Raw genomic sequence first — 13,875 nt, 5'->3', positions numbered from 1 at the left:
AAACAGGGACCATAGTATACAAATGTTTCTTCTTGGTCATAATTTTCAAAATAAAAAGGTGCAACGATTTTAATATAAATGTAAATTCATATGTATTAATTTTAAATAAATACAGACTGATTCACATAACTTTCTGACCCTAACAAAATTTAAATGCAGCCAGCAATACGATTTTCATTCATAACTTGATCCAAAAGCATGAATTATTTTAAAGTTTTGTATGTTTTGGACAAATTTAAAATGACAGTAATCCCCAATATTTCTTTTTATTGAAGAAACTGACTCATCATACATTATATCAATATCGTATCAATCCTTTCTTCATTGGAGCACATTAATTAACAAACATTATTTCAGAATGATTCAAAAAGGAACTGTCAAGTGATTGTCAATAGTGCCAGGAGTGTCTATATTTCATAGTAAATAAAGGTATCAAGTTATCACTGAATAACGTATGTATTACTGGCTGCATTTAACTTTCGTTAGGGTCGGAAAGTTATGCGAACCAGTCTGTATAAGTACTTATTCACTTTTTTTGAAAAATCTTTAGTCCCTTTTTCTCGAAAAATATCAACATTTGTATAAGACATTATTGGGTCAATCGTTACCTATTGTGGAGTTCTACCACTGGTAGAAATATCTGCACAACGTTCAAAATCACCCTGTATATGTATGTATCCTTTTCAGCATATTTTTAAGACTCCCAAAATTGTTTTGTTACTTTCAAACCTATTCTTCATTCCATCTTTACGATCATTGTTTTAGTTTATTGTATCTATTTCCTTATTTTTCCGAAAACACCATCAACATTCTTCTTTCTTCCCAATTTTTACTTATTTAAAGATTGTTGCTCTGACTTTCTTCTTTCTTGTTTCTTCTAAACACCTTTTTTCCAGATTTTATTATATCTACTGTATTTAATGTTTCTTTGCTCGATATCGCTTAAAGATTCAACATTTTTACAAAAAAAAAAACCTAATGAACCATCTTAGTACATATGTAGTAATATTTTGGTGTATTATTTTTTATTTTTCATATTTTTCTTTCAAAAAATTTGATTCAATCAGAGCGCTGCTTAATTAAATTTCAGCCAATGACCACCATACCTAATGGTAGCGATAAATTAATGGACTAGCGCAATTGACAATTGTCCAATAATATCCGCCGTCAAATGCTTATCATTGGCTAGAATTTAAATTTGACAACATAAAGGATATATTTAATTTATATCTATCTCGTTTCTCGTTGTTGCTCGAAAATTTTCTCATTTTGTTATGATTTTTATTGTCACTGTCATTATTATAATTATATATTATTCAAACTATCCCACCTCCACCCGGCGGCACGGCAATTTTGCCGGAGTACATACACTATTACGGATATTACTATCAAGTAATAGTGCAGTGCTTTGTTGTGTATTATGTTCTGTGTCAATGTTAAGGAACTATTATTATTATTATTATTATTAGAAAGAGTAGGTACCTAATTGTTTGGACCAATTTGTGTTTTTTATAACAAGAAGCAATTCGCCAACGTTTGAAACGTTTCTTACTTTAAAATGATTTGATAACGATATTTTAAGATTTCTTTTTCTTCTTTCTAATTCCTTCTCCACATTTTCTCGCTCATTAAACTGATACCGAAAGTTACGATTTCTCCCCACGATAACTACCCCTATACTATAGGTGATAAAAAGATAACGATAACGATATCTTTTCGGGGTATCAGTGACCACAATTAGGCGGAAAGCAGGTTAGAAATCTTGGATCAATCAACACCAACAAAAACAACTATTTCCCGGGCAAATGCCTCACCGGACGATGAATTACACCGCCCTAATGGTCGCTCTGTCATGTCACACAGTTCCTTTTCCAAGAAATGACAAAAAATTGTGTTTTTGTATCAGTTTTTCATTAATTATTGTTCAGTCGTACCGAGTTTGGAAAAAATCTGATGTGAAAGCTAAACAAGATGCGAAAAATCTGACTTGGGATAGACACGAAAAAACGATCCCTCCAGTGTTAAATGTGAATTTCTGTGAAATATGAGGGGGTGGTGTTGGCGCGTGGATGGAATCAAACCCTCAGGGTTTCCTCTACCCAATCATTGATTAACTGACACGAGAATACACTGTAGGGATGGGCGATATACATCGATGTTAGCCGAACATCGATGTTTTGATTTCAATCTTCGATATTTTGACATCGATGGTATTCTTTTTCAAACGTCAATATTTTATCGATGTTCGTAATAAAACATCGAACATCGACAAAAAAAACAAAAAAAAACAAACAGGAATACAGTTTCCAAGAGATGACGTGAACGGCCCTTCTGGGAAGTGCACGTGTATATTTGGCCCTGACTTCGCAAATCGGGATCGGTTGATCTGTTTCCACTTTCCACTGCGGCGCTGCCATCGCATTTACTTTTGCGTTTCATTCTGAGTCTCTCTGATTCTGAGTCTGAGTTGAAAGTGAACAGAAGAGAAGTGAAAGACTTCTTGTTGTCAATGTTATTATTTTTGCAATCTATTGATAAAAGCTTTTGGAATCTATAATTTTCGTAATTCTAGTTGGATACCTACCTAATTTTAATTTTTTGATATTTTAGTTTTGTACTTTAAACAGTGAATAAACATGTTTTTTTATCAATTTATTAATTTAATATGTTCAAATGACTATTTTCGCCCCAATTTTTAATACCATCGATGTTTCAAAATATCGATGTCTTTTGTTCGATGTTTCCTACCCATCGATGGTCGCTACCGATGTCAACACCGATATTGAACATCGATGTTTGTGTTCGATGTCCCATCCCTAGAATACAGATGGCGCAACGTCCAAGGTCAGCTGTCGGTATTGCAGATCGCTCGTATTTTAATACGGACACTGTTATAAGATGGCGCTGGACAAAAAAATTCTTCAAATTCTTTTGGTGAGACTTTCAAATGATTGCGAAACAAATAACAGACGAGATTGTAAAAATAGTTTATTTCGGTGCAAAATATATCACTAATGTAGTAACAGAGAAGAACTGAAATCTAAGCAATTAAATATTAATCTAAAAAAAGCTTAAAACCATTTAAATATCTTTGTGATTGACGGTGATATTTGTTGTTTATTAGAAAAGAATCGAACGTAAGTAATTCTAACTACTCTGTTCGTTTTTGACGTGAGTCTTGATGTGTTGCAACAAGCCGTCCCTTCTGTTGAACGTCGCCGAACATATCGTGCACGAATGTTCCTTGTTGACGTCGTGGATCCTCATGTGCCGCACGAGCTTATCCTTCCTCCCGAAACTCTTGCTGCACTTGACACACTTGAACGGCTTCATCCCCGTATGGGTGGCGAAATGTCTGTCCAACTCCCTTTTTCGAATGAACGTCTTTTTACAAATGGTGCACGCGTGAGGCCTGATCCCTGAGTGCGTCGCGTGGTGGTAACGCATGTTCTCGGGGTTGGAGAAAGTCTTAGGGCAGGAGTCGCACGAGTACCGTTTGTTGTCGTCGTTGGAGAAACTGTCGCCGGTGATATGTGCGGGGATCTGGGGCAGGTCCCTCATCTCGTTGGTGGCGTTCTCCAAGTGATCCGGAACTTTGGCCAAGTCAGCAGTCAGATCCGTCTCCGACGGGTTCTCGGTCTTGATGGCGTCGCCGTAGTTGTTGTGGTTGAATGGGTCCACGCTTATGACCATGTTCTCCGAGTCGGCCCATCCGTCTTGCTTGTCCTCGCTGTTGGTCTCGTCCGGGTTGTCCACTTTGGGGCCGTAGTACTCCCCCAGGTTGTCCCGCATGATCTGCAACTCTTGCGACTTATCTTCGGAGTTCTCTTGAGGGAAGTGGCGCTTCTCGTGCCTGAGAAGTTTGTCCTTGCGGCCGAAGCTCAAGTGACAGAAGTTGCAGCTGAAGGGTTTCTGGCCCGAGTGGATGATGGCGTGTCTGGTGAGGTCGCCTTTCGAGAAGAAGGTCTTGGGGCACTTGGGACACACGAACGGCTTCTGCCCCGAGTGTATCCGCATGTGCTTCGACAGATTCGTGTTCCTCGAGAAGGACTTGGAGCAGACGCTGCAGGTGTAGGGCTTGATCCCGGTGTGCACCACCGTGTGCTTCCGCAGGTCCGACCTCCTGGCGAACGTGCGGTCGCACTGGGGGCAGTTGTAGGGCTTGTCGTTCTGGTGCACCCCTTTCAAGTGGGCCGAGTACTGCAGCCTGTCCGCGAACCCCATCTCGCACAGGCTGCACGTGTAGGGCACTTCGTTGTTGTGCGCCGCGTTCTCGTGGGCCGCGCACTCCGTCTTGTCGGTGAAGGCGTGGTCGCAGTACCTGCACATCGACACGTTCTTCCCACCGTACGTGTCTCCGGCGTCCACGTTCTCCGTGTCGCTGGGCCGCTCCGCGTCGCTCTCGTACTCCGACTCGTAGTCCAGGGCCGTGGGGTCCACCACCATCACGACGTCCTCCTCGTTGCCGTTGGCCAACTGCTCCAGGTACGGGATCTGCGCGGGCGGACAGCCGCCCTCCGTGCTGCCGTTCTCGCTGGCCATGGCGGCGTTCATCAGCTGTCGCAGGGTGGCGTCCGACACGAAGCACAGCTTGCGGAACTCAAGGCAGAATTCGATCTTGTACAGGCAGCGGTGGCAGATCACGTTGGGGAGGCCGTCGCCGTACGATATCTGCAACAAACAAACGACATTTTCTAAATAATCTCAACAAGAATGGATCAATGACAGATCCTTGTGGCACACCGGATTTATTTTATTCGATTCACAACAATCTGACAGCCATCAGGAACCAACAGCTGAGCACCTCATTTAAAGTCCCATTTAAAAAACAAACCATCAGAGAAGCGACTTATTTTCGCAATTAATTCCGTAGAGCTCGTCCTCATAACTGCTAAAGTTCTGTCGTCACAACAATTGCAAGGAGCTCCTCGAGAGACACATTCAATCAAATCCGACCAACAGTTCTGTCATCTTCATATTGTTGAATAAATCGCGTACGCAATCTAAATTGTACCGACGAGTATTGTAGGAGTGGACACGTGAGCTGCGACCCTGCGTGTGAACATCCCATTTGTAAACAACTACAAAAAACTAAAGTCCATTCAAAAAACATCTGGACTATCGAAATTGCAGTTGTTAGGTTGGTTAAATCACTAGTTATTTTCATATTGCCCGGTCGGTAACTATGATTTTTTGATTTTTCAAACCATTCATTTGTTTAAATTGACATTGTCAAATAAATTGCAAAATTATTTATTTTATAAGTATATTTTGTAAAAAGGTTAAAATGGAAAGTTCAAAACGAACTAGGGTTGTTCTATTGGCGCGAGAGAAGAGGGCCATCACAAATTATTATATTATAAAGCCATATCTTCAATAAAAAACGTTTCTGATTTTACCCAACTATGTAGAAAAACAGCATTTTGCATTGTGAAAACCTAATTAAAGCTGATTGATTAATCATGATGAGTATTAGAGATGTTTCACCCATAATATCTTGGCGGAATCTGACTCAAATAGGTAGGTATGGAAAGTGATTTTCAATTTTGATTGTTGTTTAGTTTGTTACCTGTTTTCAGTTTGTCGCGTGTCACCTTTTCTTTGTCTTTGCGTTTTTTATAAACTTTATCAAATTGCTCCAGTTGCATTTCGCTTCAAGTGCTTGAAACATTTTTAGTTCAATGATTTAAAAAGAAACATAACCTAAATATATTTTGTAACTAGATTTTGACGTGGGTACATTCTAGCGAAAAATTTGTATACCCAAGTACAGTCAAAACAAGCATTTTATTTAAAATTTATTTTTCTATTATTGATTCAAAAAATTGAAATTCACGCATAGTTACCTGTGCATGAAGTGGGTCATTTTCTTACGTGTCTTTTTTTTTTACATTATTAGTAAGATCGAAACCATAGAAACCATACAAAACAGTGTGTGAAATGCAATTTCACGCATACGACTATTTCTGTTTTTCATTTCACGCACTGTTTTTTATTAGTTACCTAGCAACATGGTCACTGCATTGAAACTTCAGAGTTCCTTCAAAAATTTGAATTTTTAATTTCAATTTTTTGAATCAATTATAGAAAAAATATTGTTTATATTTCGTGCGTGAAGATGTTTTTGTGCATTCAAAGGCTTATACTGCCTCGACCTTCGTCTCGGCGTAAAAGACCTTTTCATGCACAAAAAACACTCTCTTCACGCACTTAATATAAAAATAACTATTTTGACAGTCCAGGAGTTTTTTGAATTTACTATATTCTCCTTTGAATGACAGTTTTCTTTGCAAATCTTCTCTCTCATTTCTCATGTAAAGACCACATTTATTTTCCGCGACTCCAAAGCATTGACTTTTTGAAACAGAAACGTAAACGAACTGTCACCTTAATTTACAAATCGACCGAGGTCTCTCCGTTACAATCTAGCTCAAGGCTGAAGGATCAGTCTGAAAATTGTAGGGATCGATCCGTGGAAAAGATTTAGATACCTGTTGCATTTTTTACGTGTTTCCATTTTAAAAGTTGAATTGTTGGAGTCGCGTATTTTATTCTTCACGAACTGTATCATTTCCTTCATCGTTTTCGGCATGAGGTAAAGTTGAAAAAAAGTTTTAATATTGCAAAAGTGAACGGAACGCGATCGAAATTTAATGAAACGAACTCTGGTGTGTTCTCGTGTTTCCAATCGGACTGAAAGCTCGGAGTGAAGCGAAATTATTTTAAAAGTGTAGTGCAAGTAGTGGTGAAATATTCAGATATTTTGCTGCAAGACGGAGTTTCGTTATCTCCGTAACTTATTTGTATTTCTGGATACGAGAAACTTAATCTATAATGTATGTGAGTCGTCCAAAGTCTTGGAGTATAACAACTCAGGCTGTCAATTTTTTTGTGAGATAATTTCTTTTTCAACTTTCAAATGTCTCACAATGTCAAAATGATAACTCCCAGTCCAACAGCAAAAGTACAATTATTTTACCTATCTTGACAATATAATATGAAAGTGATGTCTTCAGGAAGTGAATTTTGTATTAAATAAATACATTTTTTTGGTCTACTCAATTCTAATTGACATGTTTACACATTTTGAACAGCTACGGTAGCTTGATTTTTACACATTAACCAATATCTGTCATTTTACCGCACGGAGTGTGTAAAATATAAGCTTTCAGAGACCTCCAAAAAAACTGTTAGTTTATCATAAATAAAGTCCATTTATATTAAGACAAGACACCGTTACCATTGATCCGTTTAGTTTTCAAAAATGAACATACTTAATTGATTTATTTTCTTCTGAAGTCTGATGGCGCCATCTTGTGGTGTAAATCTTAAGCATGTCAGTTTATGTTTATCGATATATCGATTATCAAATGTCAGTCTTTGCAAAGTTTTGCAAAATTATTGCTTACAAATTTCAAATTTGAGAAAACGAGTAATGGATCGTCGGCCAAACAGATTGATACATTACTAATGCAGTAGAAATTTTACATCGCTCGTTTTTTTTTAAACACTCCAGCTTTGCGGTCGTGTTTCAAACCAAAACCCTGGCGGTGTTAAATGTAACCTACCGCATACGTCATGTAAATAGTTATTATGTCCTTAAAACATGTCGGGCTGGCGAATATTCACAAGCATTTTGTCCAACACTTTCAATAATGTTTTATTTATCCGTTCCGTAACTAAATGATTCTTTCAGAAGGTAAAATGTATTGTTATAGAACGCCACATTGAAAAATGACGATTGATTACCTCCACGTCTTTGCAAAAGAAATTGAGACAGTGGAGTCAAGAATGTACTTATTGGAAAAGTGTTGTTAAAAAATTGTGGATGCATGTGTTTTATATTTGAAACATCAGGATTATTGAAGCAAAACAGGTGGTACATTAAGGATCAAGGGAAAGAGGAAAAACTCGTGATTGATGACGAAACTTGCATAGTTATTGATCCTGCAGGACAAACAGCATGTAGATATGTAGATTCGAGGAATGATAAAGAACTCCCATTTGAACGTGAATGTAAAAAAAATCGGTTTCCTAACAAAAATATTTGTTGTGACAGGAATATGGAAATGTCTCGGGAATTTTTGTTACTGACAGAACTTTGACAGGCGAATTTTATTTCGATGATGAATACACATTCGAAGAAGCGATTGCTCCGCTTAAATATCGACGGCAAGACGCAACAAAAACAAAGCAACCAATCATTACGCAAATATTTGCACATGATTTGTAACTGTTTATTTGGTTTTCTCCGGGAGAAGAAAGTTTTTTACATGGGTACATCAAAACGCCGATAATTTGTTTAACGACAAACTAAAACAAACACCTACGTAATACTTCACTACATCTGCAAAAAGTTTAAAGCTTGCTAAAGCCAGCTTAGGACGTCTAAAAATTTACAAAGCTAAGAAAGAGTGTCATATCGGAGATATATTTTGAGTGGTATAAAACGACAAAATTGCCGATACTTTCATTGGCAATTATAATTTCATATTAAGTACTTTTTCCAGTTTTTCCCACAATCTAATAAAAAAAAACTAATCAGAATTGGGACAAATTGCACCTAACACTTATGCAACCCCTACGGCACTATCGCAATAACGGTTGTGTTGTGCCGGTGTAGTAAGGATTGCATATGCTTTAGGTGCATTTTAAGTGGAAATTTAAAATCCGAATCGTTGTTAGATGGCAAAGCACTGGGTGACTTTTAATGACTGAAATTATTTTTGTTTGGTTGGCAACACATTTACGATTTTATGTTGGTACACTAGACTGTCAAATTCAAGTATGTCAGTTCACAAGTCAAAATAAATTAAACTGTCATTATCAGGATTTATTAATTTGAAAAAATGGTTTAGAATCTTAACCTCGAAAGCGAAAAACAGACAACTGACAAATAACTAAGCCTACCAATTATTCGGGAGTGCCAACTCACTAAATTTGTCTCAATCATTAAAAATCACCCCGTACTAATGATTCGAAATAAGAATTTTCCATGCAATAAGGACCGAAAATCTCATGAAATATACAGAAACAGGTGAATTACACAAGATTTGAAAGATTACTTAATAAGTAAATGAATGAAGATTTTAAAACATTTTAGATCATTTTCCTAGTGTTTCTTCCTTTATACGTAACCTCTCAACAAACCCATAGCTTAATACGGTCAATGAACTAATTTTCCAATCACGAAAATATAGCACTAGAACGTTATTTATCTACTATCGATGCATAATGTCAAACTTTACAAGATTCATTGAAATGTCGTAACAACGTACCTTACCACACTTATGCGGTAAAGCAGAGTACAAAACAAACCATCAGTATATATTTTTGTGTAATTCATCGTGTTTTCGGTGGCATCAAAGTTGCAACAGCCACATTTGCCCCAATCTCAAAATACTTTCTTGCTCTATATCGTCTGTGTTGTCGCTGTAGTGACAGAAATAACAAATGATTCCAGCCTACCACTTTAATTTGCGTAATATTACCACCTACAACAACAATAATTTATAGCGGACAGAACGTTATTGATATTCGCATTATTTCACAATAATAGAATCAATATAATTGGATCCTACTTAAGTGAGAGAAAACAGTTACTAACTGGAAGCATGGTGTGTCTCAAGATTCGCTACTGGGGTCAACATTGTCCTATATTTGTTTCACACAGAAAGTTTATTCCGTCTGGAGATAACACCACAATAATATTTAATACGAATAACTAGGAATTTTTTCGTTTTAGCAATCTCGATGTACTGACAAAAACTTACGAATGATTTGATTCAAAAATCATTCAAAATAACTGCTTTTATAAAATACCTACCTATGGAGTTGGTTGCAAAAAAAACGGGAACTGTCAGAATAAAATTGACACATTTTTACAATTTCTCCATAGTGTGAAACCTTCTTACGAGAGATAGGTTAGAATTAATGTCAAAATTCAATGATATTTTTTAAAATTATTTGATGGGTATTAAGGTACATATTGTCAAGTAGACAATTAATTGACAAATGGACAAAACCAAATTTATATTATGAAAATTTTTGTTTCCCGTTTTTTTTGCAACCAACTGTACAGGGTTATTCACGAGTGATAATGGGCCTTACAAACCTTGAAACGCAACCAGTTATACACTTTCATAGCCTTGACATGAAGTTGACATCTAAATTAATATATGTACATTTTTTAGGTTATTTTTATTTAAACACAAATACATGATAGATGTCACGTAACAACTGAAAATTGTTTTAATGAACGCAGTCTTGGATTCATTGAAAAATAAAAAGATTGGGATCTACTCGTTTGAGAAAAATGTTTATTTGGTTGCGTTGGGACGTTGTTAGGCCCATTATTACTCGTGAATACCCCTGTATATCTCAATTTCATATAAATGTGCATCTAAGCAAGCCATGAAAATCTGATTTTCTGTTGGTAGTAAAGCTAAAGCTAGTGACTTTGACTTTCAAAGTTGCTTGCTCTGCGCGAACCCGATTGGACTAATTTTTCAGTTTTTGTCCATTTTAACATTGCTGATTTCAAAAGCAATGTTATGTCTTTTTACTGATTAAATTAAAGTAATTCTTATTTGTTTTTGTCTTTGTATTTTTACCAAGTAAAGATTTATTGGACATGACCTTCATAAATGTGACTTTTGTAATGTAACTAAATTAAAGGTGCTTTTACAAATGCACAGCCCACTTGATGAACATTTATATGAAATCAATTATATAGTCAATTTCATATAAATGTGCATCTAAGCAAGCCATGAGAATCTGATTTTCTGTTGGTATTAAAGCTAAAGCTAGTGACTTTGACTTTCAAAGTTGCTTGCTCTGCGCGAACCCGATTTGACTAATTTTTCAGTTTTTGTCCATTTTAACATTGCTGATTAAATTAAAGTAATTCTTATTTGTTTTTGTCTTTGTATTTTTACCAAGTAAAGATTTATTGGACATGACCTTCATAAATGTGACTTTTGTAATGTAACTAAATTAAAGGTGCCTTTACAAATGCACAGCTCACTTGATGAACATTTATATGAAATCAATTATATGTATTCCTTTTGCTAAATGAATTTGTGTAGTTTATTTAACGCGACTAAATTCCAATGTAAAGCCAGAAATCATGACTACGCTCTGATCTGTTTACCTAGCTCTTTTATTTTGTCTTTCTCTTTTTGATTTTGTACTTCTTACTGCTTTTTAACAATGGAATTAACAAACCGAATTACGAGTAGGTGTTCTCCAAGGTGGAGAGTTTAATTCGGCCTAAGAGAGGGAGCATCACTTTAGTAGTGATTTTATCGACTTTTTACCAAATAACAATTAATACCTAGACTTTGACATACACTAACGCTCTTTCTTTTTTACAAATTCTAATAAGTGGTTTGTCTGTCAATCTCTTTTCTTTTATCCATCTTCCATCTCATACATTTCCTCATCATTTCAAGTCTTTGGAACTATTATGTTTTATCCACACTACGGTGCTATGTGTGTTGCATCCCACGCATATTTAATTAGTAAAAATGTTATTTACGTTAGATGGAATCAAAACTGTTTTAAATAACAACTCTAATTTGATTAGGAAAATAATAAATGTGGCAAAAAACACGATTCTTCGTGAAAAAAACCGAAATATTTAATTAGAAAACAGGAACAGGTTTTCCGACTCTCACGGTTCTGCTGTGGATTTTTCCTCAACGAAAACTCGCCCAATTTCATATCAGAATTCAAACAGTGCAAGACAAACTCATAAAAGTACGCATGTGTCAAGTTGTAATTTCCCCTGATGCTCCCGTGTGGATGCTCAAGACTCGTAATGTATGGAATTAATCGTTTTGAATGATGGACGGAGCATGACACATTAAAGTGAATTTATCCGGGAGAGGAACGATTCAAATTTGGCGCCAGAATAACTGTAACATCACTAGTGCCATGAGCATGCTCTCGATCAACCGGTAACGATTTCCCCGCGACGTTGCCACGTTGCACGCCTAGTGGGAAAAGTGTCCCCAGATCGTCCCAAATGCCTCGAATCTGTCCCGATTTCGCCCCCAGACGGGACCCCACGGACGGCCGTACCACACCGGCGTGTTTTTTGTCAGAGAGGGGAATTAAGGGGACGCTTTCACCGCGGGTCGATGTCGCAACGCCGCCTCACCTTCTGGGAAAACGTGAAAAATGGTCGAATTTTTGACATATCCGGCCGTAAATGCTCGCCCCGAATCGGCGTTTTCGCACAAGAACGCCTCGCGAAAATGCGTCTTCGTCGCAAAGAAGCTGAGACGAGGGCGAAACCTAACCCACGCGCGTCACCGGAAACGTCAAAATTTACTCACTTGTAGTGCTGTGCAATCGATGATTTTCTTGTAAATGCTCTTGTCCTTGCCCTGGATGTGGTTGAAAATGCCCAGCATGTAGCCGTCCTTCTGCAGACACAGCCGGCACATGGTTGCGTAACTCCTCCAGGTCTCGTAGACGTCCATGTCGCGGAGGCGAACAGTGCACTATGGAAGACACTGCCACTTTATTTAATTTTCAAACTTCTACACCTGGCAACGAGAGTGTTGTGTGATGTGGGTTATGTGGGGCGCCGCCTCGGCTCGGCAAGTACTGAGGCCGGACGAAGGGCGGTTATCGTAGACTTGCGCGTGGCCCCCTCGACAGGAGCTCCCGGGAGTTGCGAGTGCATCTGCCCGTTTGGCGCGCCGTTCGAAATCGCTACCTGGGGCCCAGCCCTCGCTCCTCGGCCGCGATCCCCGGCGACGATTTATTCCTATTCGTACATCATGCTGTTGCAGAGCCGCGTGAGGACGTTTCCAACTTGCGAACAATGAAATTGCGTTTCTCTCGGGACGGTTTCGCCCAAGTGCAGACGAGTTTGACGGTTTCGAAGAGGCGAGTTCGCGCCTTTTCACATCTTGGGAAATTGAAAATTTCAGAAAATGGAGGGATCTACCTGTCGTGCGATTAATTGTTATCGGAAGATGACGCTGCTCGGAACGACGCGAAGCCCCGAAATGTGCAGCGCTCTGTCGCAGTCACGCAGCTGCATCGCGTATATCCATCCATCTCTCTTGTTTGGACACTTTAAACCAACTTGCACTTTTTGAAAACACTTTGATTTTTTTAATCAACAACTTTTGCAATCGTTGCGATCTAAACTGCCCACGGATGAGATCGAAAAAATTATTATTAAAATTCACCAGATCAAGCACTTCAGAAAACATACATAATGAAGAATCTAATAGGAAAACCTAGAAAGGAGTTTGTCACCCATTGAATCAACAAGTAAGAACCTTCGTTTAAAAAAATGTTTTTGAGTTGTTAAATTTTCAAAAAAAAAGCAAAAAGACTTTTTGGTATTAATTCTCAACTGGTAAAATAACTTGGAAAATTACGTTTTTTGTTCGACACTGTCAGAATTTGAGAATTTTCTCCTATGTGAACGGATTTTGATAAATGTCAACTTGTCAAAACGAAACGTCAAGCTTATTTTAAAGATTTTAAGCGATTTGGAGCCGTTAAGGGGCTCGTCGAACAAAAAAAAACGTTCTATTCAACTCGTTCGTGTGTAAATTGGGCCTTTTTTGGCACTCGTGGCCCACTCATGCCACGAGTGCCAAAAAAGACCCAATTTACACACAAACTCGTCAAATAAACTACTATTTTCTCCATATTTTTTTAGTTTGAAAGAAGGTTAGATACTGTAGTTAGTTCATATTGGCTGACTATGTGGGACTAGTCCCTTCGACTTTTCCAAAAGGATTAATTTGATTTTTTATTAATTGGTTTTCAGGAAATGGGGGATTTCTTGCGCAAAAGTATGTCGATTGTCTTAACTCTATAACCAATTATAAAAATATCTAGGGG

General features: G+C 37.7%; 1 protein-coding gene across 1 annotated transcript; it reads right to left on the bottom strand.

Moving 5' to 3' along the window:
• Positions 1–2,975: 2,975 nt before the first annotated feature.
• Positions 2,976–12,926, bottom strand: LOC138136920 (zinc finger protein 883-like). The gene is made up of 2 exons (XM_069056224.1): positions 12,342–12,926; positions 2,976–4,671 (listed from the first exon to the last, which is right to left on the bottom strand). Exons 1-2 carry the CDS (start codon positions 12,486–12,488, stop codon positions 3,148–3,150), a joined length of 1,671 nt encoding a protein of 556 aa, XP_068912325.1. The 5' UTR covers positions 12,489–12,926; the 3' UTR covers positions 2,976–3,147.
• Positions 12,927–13,875: the final 949 nt, after the last annotated feature.

This window comes from Tenebrio molitor, chromosome 8 (assembly GCF_963966145.1).
Source record: "Tenebrio molitor chromosome 8, icTenMoli1.1, whole genome shotgun sequence".
NCBI lineage: Eukaryota > Metazoa > Arthropoda > Insecta > Coleoptera > Tenebrionidae > Tenebrio > Tenebrio molitor.
This window is presented reverse-complemented; position numbering and strand designations above follow the sequence as displayed.